This window comes from Ursus americanus, chromosome 18 (assembly GCF_024610735.1).
Source record: "Ursus americanus isolate L20-20 chromosome 18, mUrsAme1.1.p, whole genome shotgun sequence".
Lineage (NCBI taxonomy): Eukaryota > Metazoa > Chordata > Mammalia > Carnivora > Ursidae > Ursus > Ursus americanus.
This window is the reverse complement of record NC_142144.1, coordinates 5,009,527-5,034,262: the sequence shown is the minus strand read 5'-3', so window position 1 is coordinate 5,034,262 and position 24,736 is coordinate 5,009,527. Positions and strand designations below refer to the sequence as shown.

Sequence of the window (24,736 nt, the reverse complement as noted above, 5' to 3'; positions counted from 1 at the left end):
CCTGTCTCCCTGAACGTCTTCAAAAACTAGTGTCTCTAAGAACACGCTTCGGGAAATACTAACGTATGACCCTTTATTTGTTGATGCGTTTGAAGTGTTCTCCCCGGGGGTGCCTGGCTGGCTTAGTCAGTGGAGCATGCGACTCTTGATCTTGGGGTGGTGAGTTCAAGTCCCGTGTTGGGTATGGAGATTACTTAAAAAAATAAAATCTTAAAAGTAGAAGTTAGGTAGGTAGATAGTAGGTAGGTAGGTAGTGTTTCCCTAAACAGAAAGTCGGGCTTTAATGAAGCAGGGGCTCATAATGTACTCAGTCCATCGGGGTCTGTCTGTGGGTTTCATGGATCAGCAGGAGGATACACTTAGCTGGTAGCTAGAAATCCAGATGAGACGTCTGCAGACCTTTTAGACGACCCCAGGACGTGTAGACAGATGCCTAGCATTCAACAGCTCTCTGGAAAACAGCCTGCACTACTGTATTTTCGTTTTGTATTGCTCCCTGGGCAACAGAAGGTCTGAGATGCCACCCCCAACCACTGGGGAGAGGGTATGGCTTTGCCGGAAGGGCACCCTCCCCCACCCAACGCTGAACTGTGCTTTTGAAATTAAAGGAAAAGGTAAAAGAAGTCCGTGTTCCTGCGAAGGTCCGTGTGTTTGGCTTGAATGCACTAGTGCCTGGCACCCGGTCCCAGAGCAGAGTTGGGTTTGGGTCTTTCTCCTGAAGTTGGAAGCTAAGAGACTGGGGGAGCCTTGGTTTTGCAGTCCTTGCTGTACGTCACACTTACCTTAGGAGCTGTTAGAAATGGGTCTGTGCGCGTCCCCCGGTACTGCAGAGTCTGGGTCGGGGCCTGGCGTGGTCCTAGCATCTGTTGAGAAGAGCTGCTGAGGGTCAGAGCCCCATCAGCCAGCATGCTGGTCACTCTGCCCAGGGCTCGCGTCTTCCCACCGGGTGGCAGTGAGAAGGGTCCCCCGGTGTTTCCCAGCCTCTAAAGCCTAGCCTCGGAGGCACAACAGCGCTTCCGCTCTTGTTACAGGCACGCCAGGAACTCTGACGGCAGCGTTAATACCACTTCTTGGCCCTGGAGTCCTTCCCTTCCCGTTTGGTGCCTTTGGTGGGCGAGGGCAGGGGCACCAGGGCACTGGCTGCAGACCCCGAGTGGGAGGCTGTGGGATACGGGGGCCCGGTGCCCCTGTGCTGCCCGAGGGACTGGCCAGTCCCAGCGGCTCTGCCGTCCCAGGGCACTCAGGGCAACTCCCGATAGTGGATTGTGAGACCTAGCCAGCTCTGCACGAAATGCGAGAGCCGCCCGCCCTGAGTGTGGTGGTGCCGGTGGCAGGGCTGGACGGGAAGGGTACTTATGTGATGTGAGGTCTGACCCGGGAAATGCCCAGGTGTCACGCTGCGCCAGCTTTGTTTCGTGCATTTTTACCTTCCGTTGGAGGGGGAAGGCTGCTAGGTTGAATGTTGTCAGGAAAAGGCAGGTGGGCTCGTTGGCCGGAGACTCGACGCGGCTTGGAACACAGGCTGAGCGGGGACGAGTCCTGGTCCTGCTTTCCTAATTGGGACTAGTCAGTCCTTTCTGAGCCTCAGTTGGGATACGACTAGAACCTTCCCAGGGTGTGGGAGGATTTGCTCAGGTGCGGTGTGCCTGGCATGACGCCTCGCCTGCAGTGAGCCTTCAGCACAGTTAGCTCCTCGGATCGCGTGCGAGCCAGGCGAGTCCAGATCAGCGAGGAGGAAGGCCTCAGTTGAGTAATTGTGCCTTGTAGAAGGACAGTAATTACGGAAAGTGGGGGAGTGGCCCAGCCAGCGAAAGATCGGGCATGCCCGCTTGCCCATGCCGGTGCTTGTCTGTTAGCAGTGGCACACGGTTTTTGAGACACGGGCTAGAGTTGGGGTCTGGTCTTTATCTCTAGAGCAAGGCACGGTAGCTCTGTGTGGGCACAAGAGGCGACCTGACAGAATGTTCTGGAGTGCAGCCTGAAGGGGACGTGGGCTTGAGTCCTGGCTTTGCTGTGGGTCCAGCTGCGTGAGCCTGCCGTCCCCTCCATCCTGCCCCTCACCTGTGCTGCGGGCCCTGCAGCTCCTGACGCTCAGGGAAGCTGGGCGGAGAGCAGGCCGATGGGGCCGGCTCCATTCTCGTGTCCTTCCTTCTTTCAGAACACAAATTCAGTGCCAGGTGGACCAAAGTCATGGGCACAGCTGAATGGAAAGCCAGCAGGACACGAAGGTGGTAAGTGTGGGCGGGTGGTGTTGGGCTGGGTGTGGGGGAGGGACGAGTACCTTTTCTGGACTGGTCTTGGCAGCCCTTGGCCTAAAGCTTTGTGGAATCTCTCACCTGAGCGAGCTGTTCTGTGGAGCCTTTCCCTCTGCCCCAGGGGTGGGAGCGCTGACTCCGCAAAGCTTGTCGGCTCTTCAGTTTAGTGAATGTTACTAGTAAAGACGTTTCTCCTGAGGTGTGTGGGGAGGCTGGACGCCGGCCCTGCTGCTCTCTGACTTGGCTGTGCTGCCGGTGGAGTGGAGACCTGCTCTGCCAGTGCGCGTCTGCTCCCTCTCTCCCGGGCCTGCGAGGAGGGGGTGTTCGGTGGTGCGGCGTGAGCTTCGGGCCTGGGTTTATAAATACGCCGGCCCTGGGAATTGAGCTGCTCACTCTTTGGACGGTGGCACCGGAGCATTCGTGGCTTACAGGGTACTTGTTCCCGTTTGTGTCGTGTCCGATCTGGGAAGCACTGGGAAGCCACGGTGGCTCCGCCGAGGGATACGGGGGAGGGGAGCAGGAGGATGAGGTGCTCAGTGCTCAGTGACTCCTGAGCAGCTCACCAGAGGGCTTCCCAGGCAGGCCTGAGCGCACTCGAGCAGAGAGGCCAACCAGACTCCCCACCACCAGCGGCAGGAACTCTCCGAGAACGTGGCCCCAGGCTTAGCGGATGCTTTTGAGAGAAGCCAAAAATCCAGATTTTGCTACACGAGTCCCCCTGATTTGTCACTGTTAGCTCAAGTATTTCTAGCACCCTGTGCAGACCAGACAGCACGATGCCTTCGCGCTGCCGGGAGAGGGCTGCTGGTGGGGGTGGGAGTCCGTGATCGCTCCTCCTTCTGCAAAGAGCACTGGCTGCGTTGTGCGCCCTTTGCCCCCCTGGGCCTTCTGTGCCCGACAGCCGAGGCTTTGCCAGCGACCTTCTGTAGCTTGTGTAGAAAAACAGCGAACGTCCTGCCTGCCCCGAGCCCTCCCCCGCTTGCCCGGCGCACGTGCCCCTTCTGGGTGGGAATCACTGCGTGGCTGGAGGCCGGGTGCTCAGTCTCTGGTGGAGAATGACGCATCCGTCAGCAGCGTGCCAAGTGCTGTCAGGCTCCAGCTCCTCCAGAGCAGCTCAGGGCAGGGGAGCTTGGCCTGCATCTGCCCGTCTGAAGGGGAGCTTTCCGGACTCTCTGGGCTCCGGGCTGACAGGGGGGTGGGGTGGGGGGCTGCGACAAGCATCGCAGTGCCCTACGGTTAGGTCTTTAAAGAGTCTTTATAAAGAGCACTCACTAGTTGTTTTCATGGTGTTCTTTGCTTTCTAAAGCCTTTATTCTATAAGGCTAGAACTTGTTTTGAAGTAAATCAAATATATTCATTTGTATTTAAAAAGAACCACGGGGGCACCTGGGTGGCTCAGTCGGTGGAGTGCCTGCCTTCGGCTCAGGTCCTGATCCCGGGGTCCTGGGGTCAAGGCCCCGTAGGACCCCCTCATCAGTGGGGAGCCTGCTTCTTCCTCTCCCTCTGCCTGCTGCTCCCCCTGCTTGTGTGCACGCTCTCTGTCAAATAAAATCTTAAAAAAATAAAAAAACAACCTACAGAGGTTGAAAAAATCCTAGTGTAAGTTGGCAGAACCCCTGTGGAGGGCAGCTTGGCCCTGCCCATCCACATACAACACACAGCCTTTGACCCAGCAGTTCCGCTGTGTGGAAAGCCCCCTGGAGTGAAACCTGCCCGTGTGAGAAATGACAGATACAGGATACTCCTTGCAACATCGTAATAGCAAAAGATTGGAAATAATCACTTGAAATGTCCATCAGATTTTGGTGCTTTGGTGCTTTTAATGAAATACTACTTGCCTATAAGAAAAAAAGCATTTTTACGTGGATCTGGCAAGATCCCTAGGATGTGTGATACATGCTTAAATGAAAAACCGTGCAGAGCAGTACGTACAGTGTGTTACTGCTATTCCAGAAAAGAAGATTGAGCTGAGGGAAAATAAGCTTCTAAAACGTGGACACGTATTAGAGCAGAGTCTCCGGAAGGGAGCATCCAAGGAAGGGAGGGAATGGGACTGGAAGCCCGTTTTCTGGGGGCGTCGGAAGGGGGGGGGGACGTGTGGGGGGGGTGATGTCCATTTGTACCTTTCTACGGCTTCTTACTTTTGAACCTTGTGATTCTGTTTCCTATAAAAAATAAGATGTGATTAAGAAAATAATTCCAAAACATGACAAAATCCTCTGTGAATGTCCGATTGCTCTTCTTGGAGGCAGCAGAACCCAGGCGCCCAGGAGGAGGGACAGACGCGTCCTGGGCCCAGGCGGGGGCTGGGGTGCTGCGGTCACAGGCCGGTGGTGCCGTCGGGGCTGTGGGCACTTGGCAGTGTGGCCCACAGACCTGTTCTGGCTCTGCACTTCGGAAGGGCTCTTCCTGACTCGATAGATCTCCGTGTGGAAGGGGGTCGTTGGGCCTGTTTCTCCTGCATCAGCCCCGGGGGGCCTGACTGGTGCAGGTGGACGCCAGAGGCTTGCGGCTCATGGCTCGTGGGCTCTGGTGCGGCGGTGGCACCGCCACTGATGGCTCCACCCAGGACCTTAGAAGCGCCTGATGTTCCCGCCTCAGATTCTCACGCAGGGGACACGTGGCACGGGATTGGAGGTGAACCCCCTGAGCAGTGCCCCTTAAGGAATGCTGCTGCTTTGGTTTGAGGCTTTGAGTTCTTCCTGTTATCTGTCTTATCCTTGGAGGCTAAGTTTAATTCACGCGTAGAGTAAGACCTTGACTGCTGAGGCAGAAAAAAGGACCGAGTGTTTGTTTTTAAGCTTCAGATCCGTATTTTTAAAGCACGACTTTCATATTTCATCCTTGCCAATGGTTTTTTAATGTGCCCGAGTGACTCTGAGTCGACGTCCCCCTTCACAGAGCAGCAGAGCCCCTTTGTGACACGTGGAGATTGTCTCTCAGGTTAGACATCAGCGAAGAATGTGTCGGGTTGTCACCCTGGCAGGTTTATTTGACCCTGGACCTCTTCACTGAGCGGGGCGGTGAATGAATCGCCGCCTTGCGCGTCTGCACTAGTCCCAGCTGCACGTTTCTGGCCAAGTCCTCCGTAGTTCACCGGTCCGTGGCTCAGTGGTGCTGAGAATACCTGGGGGGGATGTTTGACTTTGTCGTGTAGGGAGCAGGGCATAGCACAGTTGGACGTTGTGTCGTGTGCTGTAACTGTTAAGTTTATATGCTGCTGGGCATTTGGTCCAGATAAAAGCATCAGATCCCACTCTGGACCCTAAAATGCGCCATTTCCTATTAGCCCTTCTTCTAAAAGATGATTGCAGGCTCCTGGTGCTGAGTGCTGGGGGGGCTCCCCTAACGTTCAAGAAGAGTTTCCTCTCCGAGGCGCCTGTAGCATTGGGGAGCGGATGGGAGAGCAGAGGAAGGAAGAGATCCCAGGATTGTGGGAGTGAAATGTTTATGGCTCACGTGGGTGAATCTGGGGTGGAGGCCTTGGGGAGGCGGGGGGTGTGTGTGTGGGGGTGCCTTCTGTTGGCTTTACGTCCACACAAAGTGGTTGACCTCCTTCGGCTGATTTCCCTGAAGACTCTACTGCCCTTTTCTAGGAGTGGGGAAGGGTCTGGGCTGGAGCGGCGGTGCCGTGCTCTCCCCTGCCCTGTGTCAGCCCCTGCAGGCCGGCCGTCCGCGTCCGACTCTGCTTGTTCCACAGGGAGCGCCCGGCGCCCGAGCAGACGGCACAGGTAGCAGGAGCCTGCTCCAGGCGCCGTGGCTTCTGACCCGCGGGGCTGCTGAGGCCCACAGCCCTTGGTGCCCCTCTCAGTGCCCCTCACCGAGTCCTCTGCTTTTCTCGGCAGGTTTAAGGGGCTCAAGCCGACTGTTATCCTTCTCTCCCGAGGAGTTTCCGACGCTGAAAGCAGCTGGAGGGCAGGACAAGGCTGGCAAGGAAAGGGGCGTCTTCGATCTGTCGTATGGGCCAGGACCAAGCCTCCGCCCTCAGAGTAAGTGCACTGCGGTCTCCAACTGGGCACGTGTGGGAGCAGCGGACTGCCCTCCTCTTTCTGCCTTCCTGCCTCTTAGAAGCACGAGTGCTCTCAGCGAGCTGGTGCTCCCGGGCCCCAGGCTCTGCCCGGAAAGCGTGCTTTCTGACCCTGTACCTGTCCCCTGCCTCTGTGGGACTTCTCTCCAGGCTGGTCTGCAGGTCACTCCTCCTTTCTTGTCTTTTGGGGTGAGCTGGGCCCATCTGCTTCCCCCACTGTCACCGCATTCGTTCTGCTGTGCTCGGGTGCTCGCGGCAAAGACAGACCCGGGGCCCGTCCACTTCGTCCCCGATTCTGGAGCCTGTTTTCTAAGCCAGTGGTGCCTAACCCTAGTCAAATCCTAGCCCTCGGCCGTCCCCAGCCAAATCGGAATCTCTGAGTTTTAGCATGCTCCCCTGGGGATTATGTGCTGCTGGCCTAGAACTCGTCTCCCTCATCTGGGGTCTGGCCAAGGAGTGACAGGATTATATAGCAGTGCTTAACGGCCTTGAGTGGTTAGAGATGAAGATTTTGTTTGGGAATGAGATTTTCCATCTGTTCTGACCAGGGATTGTGAAATAGTTCTTGTCTTTTTGTTTGTTTGTTTGGGGGTGGGTGGGGAAAGGGAAGCCTTGATTAGGTCTCGAAACATGAGGGACTTCTGTCCACTTGTCGTAATTAATCCGTAAGGTTTCTCAGTGTCAGAACTGATAACCTGTAAATGAAACGATCTCGAGGTGACTCAGTGGCGCATACTACCTTCCAGTGGCCTATGCTGGGTGATGTTGTCTGCTCCAAGTAATGCAACCAGATTCCTCAAACCAAGCATCGTAGCTTTCTGGGATTAAAATCAGCTGCTTCATAGGACTACAGAAATTTAGAACCAGAAGAAGCTTCTGGGCTCAGTTCTATCTTTTCATTTGAGAAGATGAAGCCGGTGTGTGGCCAGAGTGGTGACCGTAGCACTCGCCCAAGATTGCAGTCAGGGTGGTTGAATGGCTGGGAGCTGACCCTGGTTTTGTGGCTCCTGTGCTGTGTCTCTTTCTCTTAGCGGTCACGTACTCAGGGACTCATGCTTCAACTCCTAACCAAACATTGACCGAGAAGGGGCGGGCTCATCTGATTTCTCGTTGACCTCTAATCCCCCCAGATCGTGTTAAACTTGACAGTGGGAAACATCATCTTGAAAAGGTAGATAGGTTGGCAGGTTTTAGTCTGTGACCCGCAGGAGAACCCCCTGAGCTGGGGCAGGAACAAGTGGGGGTGAAGGCCTGGTGGGTAGGGCCACAGACCCAGACCCTTCCGCACTCCGACTTAGAGGGAGGGGGGCTCTGCTTTACCTCATGAACTGCAGAATCTCTGACCAGAGCGGTCCCTGCGAAACAGAGTTGCAACACGTCAGGACTTAAACACCAGTTTTCAAAGTTTTATTTCTAAGTCATCTCTGCCCCCAACACGGGGCTCAGACTCACAGCCCCCAGATCAGGAGTCATATGCTCTACCGACTGAGCCGGCCGGACCCCCTGGGACTTACTCCGGTTTTGATGTAAAGCCCAGCACCCAGCCTGGTGCTGATCCTGATGGGTCAGTGTTTGTGCGAGAAGTTAACCCCGGGCTGTTTTCATCGAGGCTGTCCTGATTTCTTCATGTTAGTTCTGTGGGTACGTGTGGTTTCTGTTAATTAACGAAGACCATGTCTTGTTTACACTCGCCTTCTCTGTGAGCGGACCTTGTTTTGTATCTCTCTTACACCAGACTTCCCACAGCAAGTTCCTACTCAGGGGCCAGGTCTGCCCTCCACCTTCCCCGACAGATTCGACCACTTGACTCGACTCTTCACTCTTGGGTTTTTGTTTTTGTTTTTGGTGAATGAGGGGGTCCCTTGACCTTCAGAACCTCACACAATCCCTCCTCCCCCCTCCTCTTTCCTCTCCCCTTTTGCCCCCTTTCAATTTCCAGATGTGACAAGCTGGAGGGAGGGCGGTGGGCGAAACATAATTTCTGCCACGTCTCTGAGCGCCTCCCCAACTGAGCTGGGCAGCAGGAACTCGAGTGCGGGAGACGGAGCCCCCTCCTCGGCATGTACCAGCGATTCTAAGGACCCCTCTCTCCGCCCGGCTCAGCCTGTCCGCAAAGGGGCTTCACAGTTCATGGGAAATGTATACCACCCACCTACATACCATGACATGCTTCCTGCTTTTGTAAGTTCTCAGAGTATGCGTTTTTTTTTTCCCATGAAGTTGGATTGCTCGTGTCCAGCAGAACTTCCTCTAAGTGGTTGAATGTCCACCTCGGTTCTCCTCCCAGTGTCTTTGCCCTGATATGCCCTACCTTGGAAGTTTCCATTACTTCTGCATTTTTCTCTCCCCCTTTTCAAATCTTAAGGGTCTTCGGCTTCTTTCCCTGGTGATGTGGATATTATTTTAGCCTTGGTTCTTTAGAAAAAGGAGAGGCAGGCATTGCCTACGACACCCCAAGTCCCCAGGTGTACTTCCTGACAGCAGGAAAGAGTTAGGGGAGACGGGGGTAGGATTAACTGGGCAGTTCCAAGACTTGCGTGTCTCTTCTTCCCAGTTTCCATTTTCCAAAACAAATTCTGACGCAAGCAGAACTTAGCACGTGAGCCATTACCAGAAAATCCTATTCGTTGATGTTATGTTTCAGATGTGTTCACCGCAGTCATCAGAGAACCAGGGTACAGTGGAACGAGGATCTTTTCCCCTTCCCCAGCTCCGTCTTGAACCCCGTGTTCCTTTTAGACAGTTCCAGATGAATGACCAAGATGGGTAAGGCTCCTGTATTATAGTCACATATGTAGCGCGGGCCCTCTGCTTGGGCGCGTTGGACAAGAGCGTGGGCCGCCATACGGAGGTGCTTTGTCTTCTGGACACCACGGCGGACCGGAAAAGCCACTCCGAGCTGCAGGATGTGTGGGGCGGCTGGGATCTGGAGCTGGACGGGGTTGGGTTAGGATTGTACGTTTCTGACAGAGTTGAAGCTTTGGCACGTTTTTGGGGTGCTGACCTGGGCGTTGTGCTGAGTATAGAAAACTGCAGAACGAGGCAGAACTTCTCTCTGGGATACGTTTGTTCGTTATAGGTTTCTTTTAAAAGGAGATGATTTAAATATTAAATGCAGCCATGAACCTTTGCAATGTAGGACTTATTTTGGGGAGAAGTATTGGGTTTTGCTTCCATCTGTATACTTGACGTGAGGCCAGATCTTTGCTCTTCTCGCCCTCGTCAGAAAAGAAAGCAGGCTGGGAACGACTCGCCCCATCCGCCCGCTGAGGCAGCTGGTGGGCCGGGCGCCGCGGCCCACTATCATCAACGCTGAAAACCTGAAGGGCCTGGATGACCTGGACGCCGACGCTGACGACGGCTGGGCAGGTGGGTTGTGGGGCTTTCAGGGCCAGAGTCGCTTGCCGGGCTGCGAAGTAGGTGGTGTCCCCGCGGGCCGGAGCGGGGCTGTGGGGCGGGCGGCAGCTGCAGGGCCCTCCTGGGTGCTCGCCAGCCGTGGCTGCCTCACCGAGCCGTGGCTTCTGGGGCTCTTCCTCTTGCTCTTAGATGCAGGGGAGGTTTTGTTAACGTTCTAAAACGACTTTTTAGAATGGAAAAGTTAAAACTGTAAATGGGGCAGCGAACCCCCAGCTTCCCGTCACCTAGCTTCAACAAGTACCACGCCCTGTCCGCCAGCCCGATTGTTTTTCTTAAAATTCTTTTTGTTTGCTTTCAAGTAAATTTTAATTACACTGAAGGTGCTCATTTCACTGTGCAGTTTTGACAGAGGGATACATGTGTGTAGCACACCTCCCATTGAGAGGACTTTCCAGAACTTTCCCCCGCCAGCCAGCCAGCCAGCCTTCCTCCCTCGGTGCCGCCCAGGGCCTCCCCTCTTCTGAGGGAGGTTCCGTTATGAATCATATTTTCATTTGTCTTCGGTAAATACCCAGGAATGGAATCGTCAGGTCAAAGGGAAGATGTGCGGTTGGGCCTGTGAGACCCACCTACACCTTTCTCCGTGGTGGCCGTGCCAGGTTGCGTTCCTGGCAGCAGGGTTTGAGAACTGGGTTTCTCGGCGCCCTCACAACACTTCCACGTGATTAGTCTTTTTAATTTTAGCCATTCTAGTGGGTGTGTAGTGGTGTCTCATTGTGCTTTTCATTTGCATTTTGCTGATGACTAATGATGATGAACAAGTTTTCATGTGTTATTTGGCTACTGGTGTATTTTATTTATTTTTTCTTTCTGAGTGGTAGGGTACAAGTCATGGATGCAAGTCCTTTGCAACTTAATGTTTTACAAATATTTTTTCCCATTGTTTGCCTTCTTTGTCGTTTTTTTTTTTTTTTCAAGATTTATTTATTCATCCGAGAGAGGGTGAGAGGGAGAGAGAGCATGAGCATAGAGTCGGGGAAAGGGCAGAGGGCAAGAGAGATTAATCTGAGAATCTCAAGCAGACTCCACGCTGAGGGCAGAGCCCGACATGGGGCTCGATCCCAGGACGCGTGAGAGCATGACCTGAGCCGAAACCAAGAGTTGGACACTTAACCGACAGCCACCTGGGCCCCTCTTGTCTGTTCATTTTTTTAGCACTGGGTTTTGATGAGCTGAAGTTTTTTTTTATTTTGATGAAGCTGAATGTATTCATTGTGTTTTTTATAGTTATTTCTTTTGCGTCCTGTCTAAAAATCTTTGTCTCCCCCTGACAGCAAAGATACTCCCTTATTTTCTACAGTTTCAACTCTTGTTTTTGGGTCCGTGGTCTGTGTTGAATGAATTTTTGTGCGTAAGCTAGGAGTTGGCCCATTTTAATCCGTAAGGATCTCTAGTGGTTCTGCACCATTTGTTAGGACTTCCCTCTCCCTATTGAATTTTGCTTTGGCACCTTTGCCAAAAATGAATTGACCAGGTAAGTGTGGGTCTGTTTCTGGACGCTGTTTGTTCCCTTGATGTATTTATTCATCCTCAGGGCAACACCACACTGTCGCTTCATGGTGAGTCTTAAATGCAGGTCGCGTAAGTTTTCCAGCCTTGTTCCTTTTCAAGATCGACTATTTTTTCAAGATTTTTCTACTATAAGGTCTTTCCATTCCCATATGAACTTAGAATCGGCCTGTCAGTATTTACAAAAAGCCCGCAGGCATTTTGGTTAGAACTGTGTTGGATGTATTTCTGGATAAAATGATACTTTAGTTTTGAATCTTCCCCCTGGGAACTTGGTGAATCTGATTTTTCTCAGCTGTGTTTCACCGTTTTCAGTGTGGAGGTCTTGAATATCTTTTGTTAAGTTTATTCCGAAGTGGTTTATATTTTTTGGTGCTGCTGTAAATGGCATTGATTTTTTTTTAATGTAATTTCATTTTCATATTTTGTGTTGTATAAACAGTTGATTTTTGTGTATGGACCTGTACCAGGCACTTTGCTGAATTTCACTGATTAGTTTTGCTGGTTTTTGTTGATTTCTTAGAATTTTCTACATAAACCATCACGTTGCCTATAAAGAGGGAGACTTTTGTATCTTCTTTTCAGATAATATGCCCTTTATTTCTTTTTCTTGTCTAAATGCAGTGTGGTACTTCCAGTACAGTGCTTTGTTCAAGCTCTTTGTTCCTTATCTTGGGGAGAAAGTGTTTAGTGTTTCACCGTTAAATCAGATGTCAGCTATAGGGTTTTGGGTGTTCTGTATCAGATGGAGGGATTTCCTTCTATTTCTAGTTTGCTGAGTGTTTTGTTTTTTAAATCATGAATTGGTATTGAATTTTGTTAAATAACTTTTTCTTTGTCTGTGATCATAAGATTTTTCTCCTTTATTTTGGTGATTTGGAGGACTGCATTAATTGGTTGATATTTATTTATTTATTTATTTATTTATTTTTAGTGCTAAGCCAACCTTGCATTCCCAGAATAAGCTCTACCTTTTTGTATGCCTAGATTCAGTGCGCTGATGCTTTATTAAGGTTCTTGGTGTCTGTATCCGTGGCAGATACTGTTCTCTGATTTTCTTTTCTTTTAATGTCTTTGTTGGGTTTTGATCCTGGGTTATGCTGGACTCCTAAGAGGAGTGGGAAAATGTTCCTTCTTTACTTTTGGAAAGAGTTTCTGTAAGTTCGATATTATTTCTCTCATAAACGGTTGATAAAATTCACCAGTGAAATGATTTGACCCTGGAGTTTTCTTTGTGGTGACATATTTGATAATAAATTTAGTTTCTTTGATTAATTACAGGGCTACTCAGATTTCCTTTGTTGTTTTTGTCAGTACTTAATAAGTTGTGTTTTTCAAGGGATTAGTTCATTTCTGTTGAGTTGAATTTATTGGTGTAAAGTTGTTGATCTCATTCCTTTTCCTTTTGATTCCTTAGGCTCTGCTGTGACAGTCCCTCTTTCATTCCCAGTAATTGGGTAATTTGTATTTTTCCTCTTTTTCTTACTCACTTCTGCCAAGGAGTTATTCTTTTTTATTTATCTTTCTCTCTTAAGAGGCAGTTTTGGGCTTTAATTTTCTCCATTGTTGGATTGTTTTCTATTTTATTTATCTGTTCATTTTAATTATTAGGGCTTTCAGGATTTCTGATTTAATTTCATTATAGTCTGAGAGCAGACACTGTATGATTTCAGTTCTTTTCAGCGTACTGAGACGTACTTTATGACCAGGATATCATCTGTCTTGGTGACAATTTCAAGTGCATTTGAAAAGAATGTGTATACAGTTGTTGAGCGTGTATAAATACCAGTTTAGTCACTGTCGAAGTGGTTGATAGTGTCCTTTGGCTGTTACATACTTATATTTTTGTCTGATTCTCTCAGTTACCGAATGAGATGTGAAATTCTCCACTGTGAGTGCGGGTTTATTTATTTCTCCCTTTAATTCTGTCAGGTTTCTGCTACAGTGGTTCCGAAGCTGTTATCAGGCATATGCACGTTTGTAATGTTTATGACTAATCTCTTGAGCCTTTGTATTGTTTTCAGATGTCCTTTATCACTAGAAATGCTTCTTGTCTTGGGGGGGTCTCTTCTGTCCTATGTTAGATCATTGCTCTGATGTTAACTGTTTTCACAGCGTGTCTTTTTTTCTTTAATCTCTTTCCTCTCAACCGTTCGTGTTTGTATTGAAACTCAGGATCTGGACAGCATATAGTTAACACTTGCTTTTTCATCACATCTGCTTTGTAATTGTATTGGACTTTTCGTGTCCTTTTTTAAAAGCTATAGTTCACATAACAAATTTCACATACCATTAAATCTGTCCTTCCGAAGTCCACAGTTCAGTGGGTTTAGTACATTCACACGCTTGTGCAGCCCTTTCCACTGTCCGGTTCCAGAACATTTCCATCACCCACAAAACCAGCACACTGTACCATTAGAAGCCACTCCCGGTTACCCCCACCCCCGCACAAAGCCTCTGGCAACCACTGATTTACTTTCTGTCTCTGTGGTTTTGCCTATTCTGGACATTTCATATAAATGGAAGCACACCGTATAGTGTGTGGCCTTTGCTGTCTGGCTTCTCTCACTGAGCATGTTTTCAAGATTCATCTTGTTGAGATGTGTGTCCGTATTCATTTTTATGGCCAAAATACTATTTCCCTGTTTGGATCTCCCACGTTTTGTATGCCCACTTGTCAGTTGGTGGGCACTTACTGCCCCCTGAGCCCCTCGGGCCGGGGAGTGCCCTGGGGCCCAGCAGCAGCTCACAGATCCCCCTGGCCAAGCCTCTGTGTTGCCAGGTTGGACTCCCGTCTAGTTTTGCCTGCTTTTTTGTTCACTCTTCCATACCTTCTAATATGTTTGTGAAATATTTTGTCCCGATTCAAGAACTGTTATCTGGAAAGGTTAATCTGACCGGGCTGCCTTGCCATCACCCGAAGCCGGAGCTGTCCCTCACTTTATCTGCGGTATTTGTCGTGGTGGCGCTTGGCCGGGTTGCCCTTGTCCTCCGTTGCGCCAGTATGAGCCCTGACTGGAGGAAAGCCCCAGCGTGGCGTTCTTAGCACTGCTGAGACTTGGCTTCTCTTGGTCTCCCTGGCCCTCCTCCTGTTGTAGGCCTTCATGAGGAAGTGGACTACTCCGAGAAACTGAAGTTCAGTGATGATGAAGAGGAGGAAGAAGTTGGGAAGGATGGCAGGCCGAAGTGGTAAGGATTCCCCCATCACTGCTCCTAGCGCCGCTCCTTGGGGCTTGACCACAACGGATGCACACGCGTCCCTGCTGATCGCTGCGGCCGTGAGCTGGTCCCCGTGCCAAGTGCATTTCCCGGTCACGGGCAGATATGGTTTCCCTTCTGCGGATGGGACGGCTGTGTGGGGCGGGAGCCAGGGTGTGCATCCCAGCACGGCTGGCTGGCTGGCTGAGTCCTAGTGGTCTTAACTGCTGTGCCAGTGTTACCCCGAGTGTGTGTGTGCACCGCTTGCTGCACAAATCGCTTGTGGATATGGTGCCCAGAAGGAGTTCTCTGGGGGCGCCTGGGTAGCGCAGTCGTTAAGCGTCTGCCTTCGGCTCAGGGTGTGATCCCGGCGTTCTGGGATCGAGTCCCACATCAGGCTCCTCTGCTGGGAGCCTGCTTCTTCCTCTCCCATTCCCCTGCTGTGTTCCCTCTCTCGCTGGCTGTCTCTCTGTCACATAAATAAAATCTTTAAAAAAAAAAAAAAGAAAGAAAGAAGGGGTTCTCTGGCCAGGCAAGTTTGGGAAACCACCGGGGTTCAACTTACTCCTTTACTCCACGGTTGCCCCGAGCCTCGGATATGCGTGCTGAAGCACGTCCGGGGGCTTTGGCGAGGTGGAAGAAGCTCTGAATGGGGTATGCCAGATTTCCTGAACTTGCTTGACCACTTCGTTCTTTTCTGTCTTTACGGATCATTTCATTGGACTTATTTGACCTATAATGCCCTTTGAAAAATACCTCATTGTAGTTTGGTTCCTCTAGTTCTGTCTTAATACCATTGATTGGATAGTAACTTTTATTTTTAAAGTAAACTCCATCCCTAACATGGGGCTCGAACTCATGACCGTGAGATCAAGAGTTGCATGCTCTACAGACTGAGCCAGCCAGGCTCCCCTGGCTAGTACTTTTTTTTTTTTTTCTTTTTTTAAGATTTTATTGGTTTATTTGAGAGAGAGAGAGAGAGAGAGAGAGAGCACGCACGCACAAGCAGGGGAGGGGCAGAGGGAGAAGGAGAAGCAGGCTTCCCGCTGAGCAGAGAGCCGGATGTAGGGCTCGATCCCAGGACCCTGGGGTCCTGACCTAAGCTGAAGGCAGACGCTTCACTGACTGAGCCACCCAGGCGCCCCTGGCTAGTACTTTTTAAATAGTACCTATGGCTGCTTTAATTTGCTTTTATATTTATTTTTATTTTTCTTGAATACCAACAAATATGAATGCTTTCCTTTGTGTGGGATTGCCTATTTCCTTTGTATATTCATTTAATAGACTTTCTATGTCGCCTTTAAAATGTGATTAATGTTTTATATCATTTAGATATTAATGCTTTGATGTTTTTCCTTTTGTCAATTTTATTGTCAATAACTGAATGTTTACATAGTTGAGTCTGCAAGTCTTTTTCTTTGTTTTTCCATGTTATTTACTTTAAAGTCCTTCTAGAGGGAGTAGGTAGTGACCTTCTGCTACTTTTTCTCTGATACACAAACAGTTAACTAATTGAGGCTTCTCTAATTTATTTTAATGCTGTTTGATTTTAACTGAAGCTTTGAATGCACTTGGGAAATATCTTGGGTCAGTTCTTGGAACACTAAACTCAGAAGGAATTGTGAGCAAGAATTTAAATCAGAGGCAAAGATGTACGATTTTACAGACTTAGAGAGCAGTGGGACACTGTGTTCCTCGTCTCTTTCAGTGGACGTGAATGGAATATTCAATTGAGAGAGTTAAGCAAGGGTTTGGACCCAGCTTCGCTGCTGGCTGTGACCAAGGACATCTCGAATTGAGAGTCCCCAAGCCACCCCCCCGAACCTGCCCTTCTCTCGGTGTTCTCTGAGTTGGTTGTGAGTCTCCTGCATGCTCCCAGGTCTTCCTTAAATCTTCTTTGTTTCGCCATCCATGATGGGTTCCTGATATTTCCCTGGACCCCATCCCTTCCTGTTCATTGTCTCTGGGCCACCGGGACCACATCCTTTCTTTTCTGGACCATTCAGAGGTTAGCCAGCTCGTGTCCTTCTTCCACACTGTGCCTTAGTCGTCTTTCCTGGTCGATCAGGAGCCTTGTGTGGTCTTGGCGCCTCTCAAAGTGGTGTCAGGAGTCAGTAGTAGTTGCTGCCCTGCCGTGATCTAAGGCACCTTACTGGCCTCGTCTTCCCTCCGCCTTCCCTGCACCTGTTGCGTGGACACACGCAGACACGTACTAGCCACACCTGAGCCCTGCTTTTCTCTGAACTCCTTGATGTGTGCTGGGCGCTTCCTTTGCACAAAAGCGGTGCTTGGTAAATGCACACTCATTTTACCCTCGTGCCTTTGTTTCCCCTGCAGCATGTAAAGGTGAGCACTGTACAGATCTCCATTCCCTTCCAGCCTCCATTTGGAACCCCTCTTCTCCTTCTCCGTGCTGCATCTGTTGGCTTCCTCCTCTTGCTGTCTGTGTTATGGCATCATTCAGTGAGCTGTCTTTTGCTGTTTGAAAATTGAGCACGTCCTTTATGCAAAGCACAGGGAAGGAGCCATAGTCTAAGGAAGAGGACCTCCATCTGGGATCCTAGATTAAATCTGTTTGCTCTCCTTGGGGGGACAGCTCCCCAACCTCTCTGAGACTCTGTTACCAACCCTTTAAAATGGGGGAGTAAGGACTTTTTTCCCCGTAAACGAAGTAATGGATGTGAAGCGCCCCACCTGGAGTTTCGTGTGTTAGAGTGCCTTGGTAAATGTTCGTGCTGGATTTTGGTGTTCCAGGCATGTCCTCTCACCCACGGCGGGCTAGGTCTGTTCCAGGGAAGGACATTGGTGTATGGACAGCTGGCTTGGGGATTCCTGAGGCCCTCTGACGGGTAAGACCAAACCGCACTTGGGCTGACTGGGAAAACTCACGCTCACTGCGGTCTGTCCCAGGAGCAGTTGGGACCCCAGACGGCAGCGGCAGTTGTCAATGAGCTCCGCGGACAGTGCTGATGCCAAGCGTCCCCAAGAGGAAGGAAAGGACTGGGGCGAAGCGGTGGGTGTGACCCGTGTCGTCCGGAAAGTGCCAGAACCTCAGCCACCTTCCAGGAAGCTTCACAGCTGGGCGTCCGGCCCTGACTACCAGGTACCGTGGTCACTGGAGGGGTTCTGTGCCTGTGATTAGCTTGGGGGACATGCACGCACACACCTGCTCTGTTCAAATTCATCTCACCAGAGTTCCAGAGTTCCAAGACAGCAGCACAACAGCTCGTCCGGTTGTCTGTCCTATGCCTTTGTGCTTCACTGAGCTCCGTGGCTGGGTTCTGAAAAGTCCTAGGTGGACATTTCTTTTTTTTTTTTTTAAGATTTTATTTATTTATTTGACAGAAAGAGACAGCCAGTGAGAGAGGGAACACAAGCAGGGGAGTGGGAGAGGAAGAAGCAGGCTCCCAGCGGAGGAGCCCGATGTGGGGCTCGATCCCAGGAACCTGGGATCACGCCCTGAGCCGAAGGCAGACGCCCAATGACTGAGCCACCCAGGCGCCCCTAGGTGGACATTTTTCTCTCTTGATTTTTCATTAAAAAAAAAAAAAAATTCTTTTAAAATGTTGCAACAGTCACAGACTTACAGAAAAGTTAGAAGCACAATGCAAAGAATATTTTTTTCTGAACCATTTATGGAGTAAGTGGCCAGGCTGGTCAGGCCCTGTCACCGCAGAGCACTTTGGTATTTATTTTCAGCCTCGTAGGTAACCATAGTCAAAACCAGGACGTTAGTGTTGATAATCACTGCCGTCCCATCCTCAGACCCCAGCCAGCTTGTGCCGTTTGTTCCATCAGTGTCCTTAGTACAGAAGAATCCCCTTCAGAAGCACAGGCTGCCCTCCATCCACAGTAGCCCCTCAGCCTTCCTTACTCTCGTGACTTCGACACTCGTGGAGATTGCAAGCCATCCAAGCCATTCCAGATTTTGTGGAATTTACCTCAAGTTGGGTTTGTCCAGTGTTTCCTCACGGTTAGGTCCACGGTTTCCGTTTTTGGCTCGAATGTCTCAGAAATGACACCGACTCCTCGCATCCCACCACGTGACATGATTCCATTCTGTCCGCGCTCTGACAGCCTTCCCTCCGATCTCTTGACTAAGGTTTTAATGTCCACCGAATTTCACACTGTGGAGGTTCTCTCTTCCGCATTTGTAATTGATGAGAAATTTGTGGGGAGATACTTTGAAACTATGACTGTCCAGTTTCCCGTTAAACTTCGCGTTTACTTGTTTATATTAAATGGGCTATAATCTGTTCCTCTCGTTGTTTTGAAGCTGCGAGTGTGTTTGATTTGGCTGTCGGGAGCCTCTTCAGGCTGGCGTCTGTCCCTAATGTGTCCCATCCATTACTGAGCGGTTTCCTTGCTTTCTGATAGGACAAGCTTTTTCTTTTCTTTTCTTTTCTTTTCTTTTCTTTTCTTTTCTTTTCTTTTCTTTTCTTTTCTTTTCTTTTCTTTTCTATTTTCTTCTCTTCTCTTTCCTTTCCTTTCCTTTCCTTTTCTTTTCTTTCTTCTTCTCTTCTTCTTCTCTTCTCCTTCTCCTTCTCCTTTCTTCTTTTTTCCCAAGGTCATTTTGTCCTTACCTTGCCTTGCCTGGAATCAGCCCTTATGATTCTTAGAAACCAATGTGTGGGTATCGGGAATGCTCACTCCTCTTGGGGCGTCACTGCTCCTGGGCCTTCTCGGTGGACAGGGTGAGGAAAGCTGTGTACGTATGTACAGATGCGGGTGATACACGTGCGAGTCGGTATTATTTCTTTCTCTGTGTGGAGAACCGTGACTTCACAGTGATATCTCTGGTTGCACACAGTCCAGCTTGGTTCTCCCACCGTGTATCTGTAACTCCTCTCTCCAGCAGTGAGCGTCTGTTCCCATTGTCCCTAGTAGTCACGCTTACTTCATCAGTCCCCCTAGGTGTGACCGGTCTCCCATTTCTCCCCCACCCTCTCTCCCTTGCACAGACGCCCCCCTTTCCCACTCAGCTGTCAGCCCCCCGCCCCACTTGCCCCGAATCTCCCTGCTGGGCCACCTCTCCTTATGCATTGCCTCCTCACCCAGCTTGTTTGGGCTCTAACTCCCACACCAGCCACATCTCCATGTGGACACCCTCCCCTCCCTGCCTGGGCTCTGACCACCTCCCTTGGCCGCCATGACTGCCTGGCACCGGATGCCTGCCTCGCTGGGCCACACTTCATGACTTTGGAACTGATTGTTCAGGGGCGCAGAGTTATTCAAATACATTTGGCAAAACGACAGCAGTAACAGAATTGCCATCTTTAATGCACTTTGCCATTTAAGGGACTCTGGTTCCACATCATATGGGGTGAAAATGCCTTTATCTTCAGTCTTTTGTGTTGAGCACCTACCGTGTGCCAGGCACTGTGCTAGGTATAGGGCACACAGAAGTGAAACAAAATTGACACAGAGCTGTTCTTGGAAATTGCCCTGCAGTTAATCCAGATTTCATTCCTGTATCGGGGTTGCTCAGTACTCACTTCGATCTGCTCGTAAACAACGATGTGAGTTAACGGAGTCAACAAAGAAAAAGACTCTATGATTTATGCATTCAGATTTCTGAAAAGTTCAAACACTTTGCAGAGCACGGGGTCTGGGAAATGGCACTTCAGAAGGGCACTCCAGACGTCTTGCTGCAGTTACACATATGCCCTTTGATTCTGCTCTTTCATTTTTGGGAGCCCGGGGTGGGGAGGGGTAGGTAAATGGTGTAGGCCCGGGGTGCCACCGTGCACAGCGTCCCAGAGCAGGCCTGGTCCCGGGCAACGTGAAAGGGAAGTGCCCACCTCGGCCCCAGTCCCATCATCTGAAAGTGCTTTTATGCTTCCAAGTTCGAAGTTCCTCATCTTCTCTGATTGTCATTATTGTCTCTGGATCACGAGAAGTTAACTTTCAGGAGAGAGTCCTTGACTGTAGTAAATGTGTCACGTGGCGCTTTCGTGCAGGGCTCATGAGCACACGAGAAGAGGCGCAGGTCTTGTTTGTTTATGTTTGAGGACCGATGACCCCTGTGTGCATCCGTCACTAGCACCCGGCACGGGAAGCTCTGGCCTTTGGTGGTCGTTCTTACTGCAGTTGCGGTGACTGGCCTGTTACACCTGCCCGTCCTCTGTGCTGCGATGTACCCTGCCTGCAGCTCCACTCCCGGCACACCAGGGCGAAACCTTCCCAGGGCCGAGAGGGCGTCCCACTGGTTGCCCAGTAACTGGCAACCTGGGAGAGGCTCAGAAGTGGATGAAGTGGCCCAAAGAGATGTTTTTATATGAAAAGTCACTTTGAAACCACATGTCTGACTGAATTTTAATTTCTTGTGCCCCTTTACACCTGGAGCTTTCTGTATTTTCATGGGAGAGAGGGCAGTTTTGTAACTCAGATGACGGATGCGTGGCTGTCTGCTCCTGTCCATTAGCCGTGAGGCCCATCCTGTGCGCGCGTTAGCCGTGTGACCGCGTCTAGGCTCTGTTTCCCGTGTCGGTCACGGTGCAGAGCACTTTGTGTGTCCTTTGTTGCACGTCCACTGTCCCCAGGGCCTCCTTTGTCCCCAGCTTACCCGGGGGGAGCTGAGGTAGAGAATGGCGGCACTTGCCCAGACCTCACTGCACGTTAGTAAAGGGCCAAGCAGGATTGAAACCCAGGTCCACCCAGTACGTGACTGCTGCCTCTTAAAAGTGCTCAGGGGTCTTGGGAAGGAGAATGGATCGCATGGTGGGGTGGACCGTCTCCCGGGCCTGGGGCCCGTTGTTTCATCTGACTTTGTTCTCTGGGCAGAAGGCCTCGCTGGGCAGCATGTTCCGGCAACAGTCTATTGAGGACAAAGAGGACAAGCCACCCCCACGGCAGAAGTTCGTGCAGTCAGAGATGTCCGAGGCGGTGGAGCGAGCCCGCAAGCGCCGGGAGGAGGAGGAGCGCCGAGCCCGGGAAGAGAGGCTGGCTGCCTGTGCCGCCAAGCTCAAGCAGCTGGACCAGAAGTGCAAGCAGGCTCAGAGGGCGGGCGAGGCCCAGAAACAGGCAGAGAAGGAAGTGCCCCGATCTCCAGGCACCGAGAAGCCGCCCCCGCAGGAGAATGGCCCTGCTGTGCGCAAAGGTAAATGCTGGGCCCTGGTGCCATGAACCCGACACCCTGGGCCGTTGGCGGTGCTCTGTTTGCGTCTCCCTGGCTCCTGGCGCACCCCGCGGTGCACAGCGAGGGCATGCGGGGAAGCGGTGGTCCTTGAGTTCTGGCCTGGGTCCACTGCCTGTCGCGGCTCCGCACTGCGCTTCCCCGGCGCTTGTTCCCTCATCTGTGACGTGGGATGGAAGTAGTACAGCCACGGGAGAGAGAGTACGGAAGGCGGGAAGTGTGCGCGTTACCAGCTGTGTCCTTGTCCTCGTCCCTGTTCTCGTTCCTGCCACTGCTCAACCAGGAGGACTTCAGTACGAGCACAGGGTCCTTACAGTTCATTTCAGAAAATCACAAAGAACGTACTTTTGTGACACTGAGAGAAACCCATCTGCTTGTCAGAGTGCATTCTTCCTGGCATTAATTCTGCAAGGAACGGATCACGTGGCTACGTACGAGACGTTGAACAGCGTTGCGTGGTGGAGAGAGGCTCTTGTAGCAGTTTGAAAGAGCACAGCCAGCTCTGTTCTTTGTGAGATCCTCTTTTTTTTTTTTTTTTTAAGATTTTATTTATTTATCTGAGATAGAGACCGTGAGCAGAAACAGGGAGAGAAAGAGGGAGAAGCAGTCTCCCTGCTGAGCAGGGAGCCCAATGCAGGATCGATCCCAGGACCCTGCTGAGATCTCGACCTGAGCTGAAGGCAGACGCTTCACTGACGGAGCCATGCAGGCGCCCATCTTCGTGATACTCTTAAATGAACTAAAGACACCTCTTTAGGAGAGAAGGGCCTGGTGTTAGGTTCAGTCCCTGAGAGATGCTCAAGCGGGTCTTACTCCTGACCTGCTGGGCCTCAGCCCCTTCTGGCCAGGGAACTCTGGGAAACCGACAAAGGTTCTGTTTTCTTGACCGGACGTGTGGGTGCGGCCTGTGCCCAGCCTCAGTACTCGCTGAGATGCAAAGTCCAGGAAGTGGGTGCTCTGGTGTGAGCGTGGTCGGTTGAGACGGGTCCTCAGGGCAGGCCTGGGTGCTGCGTGTGCACCTGTCCGGTGCCTCTGCGGCGCCCGCTGGGATGTACCACCGGGTCCCTCAGGCTTCACGTCGGGGTTGGATTGTCCCCTGGAGTGGAATTAAGAATGGAGATGTTAATTACACTTCAGTGAAGCTGGGGACCAAAGGGAAAAAAAAAAAAGCAATGGGAAGCTGGGATGGGGGCAAGAGAGCAGGGAACTGCCCTCCTCCATTTACCGATGAGGAAGCGGGCGAGGAGAGGCGCGGGGCTTTGGCTGCGCTGACTCCTGCTGCTCCGATGATGGGTGTGGGCTGTTGCCGAGCTGGTGGCTGCTCTCCGGTTTACTGGAGTCCTTTTCGGTAAAACCTCTCTCACCTGGAACCAAATCCCAGCCTCACCACAGACTGTGTGATCTCCGGCAGTTCACCTGACCTCTCGACCCTTAGCTTTCTCACCTCCGAAGGGATGGCATCACCGGGAGTCTGTGAGCTCATGCATGCAGGGCAGTGCCGGGCTCGGGGCCGTGAGGAGGCCGGCAGCGGAATGTCCGTGCCGTCAAGAACGAGCCTTTGCTGTAAACGTTTGGGCGACCCAGCTTTTGTGAGTTCACTGCAGCCATTTTTCTGGTTATTCGTCCTCTAGGCTCTCCTGAGTTCCCTGCCCAGGGAGCCCCCAACACGTTTTCGGAAGAAGCCCCCACGGCTCCTCCAGCTGTGGCCCAGAGCGGCAGCGAGGAGGGGGCCAGGGAGGCTGGGTCCCCTGCACAGGAGTTCAGCAAGTACCAGAAGTCACTTCCTCCCAGATTCCAGCGCCAGCAGCAGCAGCAGCAGGTAAACAGATCGGACTGCTCGGTGGGTGTCCCCTCCCCCTTCGATGGAAATCTGCCCTCCTGTATCCCCGTCACCGGCAGGGATGTCAGGAGCGGCACCTGAAAACTTAGAGCCTTAGAAGATCAGCCCTGGCCATCTTTCATTTTTCCGAGTGATTTCTCCCGTGAAAGAATAAAACCGTTGGTAGCGTATTGGCCGTGCTGTCTGGTGTGGGTAAGGAGGTGTTGGTGCTGTGTGCACTCAGTGCAGTTTGAAGACTGGTGTTTTCATTCAGAGCGGTACACTGTGGCCTCTCCCTAGACTGGCACTGTCCATGCGGGGACCCTCCCGGGGACGGAGGAGGCCCGGCAGGGCTTGGCAAGCTGCCAGAGCAGCGTGCTAGCTTCGGGTTCAGGATGTAGGTGTGAGGGTGTTGAACGGACGGCGAGCCTCACGGTGCAGCTCCCGCAGTAGAGCGCGGCCTCGGACGGGCCCGGAGGTCTGAGTGCGGCCTCGCATGGCGGTAAGGCTGCGAGGGCTCCCGCGGACTGGCTCGTCCGCGTTAGCCGTTCGTAAACCTCACAAGGGACCTTGTTTGCCCTGGAGAGGATGACGGGGGAGATGGTTGTCGTCACGCCAATCTCTGGTGGCCCCTTGGGCGCACTGTTTGGTGGCTGTGTGTCTTCGAGGAGGGATGCGTGGAGGAACAGGTTCTTACGGACGAGCAGAGCGTTTGGTGGGAAGCGGACGACAGGTGGCCATCGCGTTGCCCGGCGGCTAGATGTGCCGTCAGTCATTGTTAACGCTCACCGAGCGTGGATCGGAACACGTGTGCCTTAGGAGACAGTTCAGGGTCTTCAGCCTTTTCCGGACTCTCTTTTAGCGGCCTGTGAAGCCTTCACCTCGGCTCCTCCTTTCCCTGGGCCCCCCCGAGGTATCTCAGAGGCTCACCCGGTCCTGAGCTATAAACAGGAAGTGACCTTACTTGTCCTTTGGTGGTGTCGCAGCGTCAGCCGGCATCGTGCGGCGACTCACGGGCTCGGTGGAGAATTAGCGATCAGTAAGGTCTCTGGGGTAACTCCAGCCAGACACAGCCGAAAGAGTTACTCTTCTGGGGGGCGGGGACGGGTGAGTCCTTCCTTAAGAATAGAACGGAGTCTGACAGCACCAGGTTAGCCGAAGGAGCCTGGCAGACAGGCTGTCTGGTCAGGTTCCCTGGAGGCCTGGGGGCCAGACGGAGGAGGAGCTCTGGGTGGAGGCCCGCGGCCCAGAGCTGTGTTTATGGAGTGCTAGCGAGTGGCCACAGAGCTGCCCGGTGCACCCGGCCCGGGCCTTCCTGTTTGCTGACGGGGAGGGCGCAGCTGGTCAGCTCTCCTTGACCCACTCTGCGCCTGACT

At 51.8% G+C, this 24,736-nt stretch overlaps 1 protein-coding gene across 10 annotated transcripts in view; it reads left to right on the top strand.

The window, feature by feature from the left end:
* The window catches only part of PRRC2B (proline rich coiled-coil 2B), an 87,781-nt gene that overhangs the window by 32,003 nt on the left and 31,042 nt on the right, over positions 1-24,736 (top strand). For 8 of the 10 annotated variants that reach the window (XM_087869244.1, XM_045771275.2, XM_045771273.2 and 5 more), the window contains exons 5-13: positions 2,159-2,231; positions 6,101-6,244; positions 8,222-8,463; positions 8,927-9,048; positions 9,509-9,651; positions 14,307-14,397; positions 17,317-17,509; positions 21,190-21,505; positions 23,173-23,360. In XM_087869244.1, the coding sequence (XP_087725370.1) occupies positions 2,159-2,231; positions 6,101-6,244; positions 8,222-8,463; positions 8,927-9,048; positions 9,509-9,651; positions 14,307-14,397; positions 17,317-17,509; positions 21,190-21,505; positions 23,173-23,360 (1,512 nt within the window). Of the gene's footprint in view, positions 1-2,158; positions 2,232-6,100; positions 6,245-8,221; positions 8,464-8,926; positions 9,049-9,508; positions 9,652-14,306; positions 14,398-17,316; positions 17,510-21,189; positions 21,506-23,172; positions 23,361-24,736 lie in introns of those variants that run through there. The other 2 variants (XM_045771272.2, XM_045771276.2) reach the window with 2 other exon arrangements.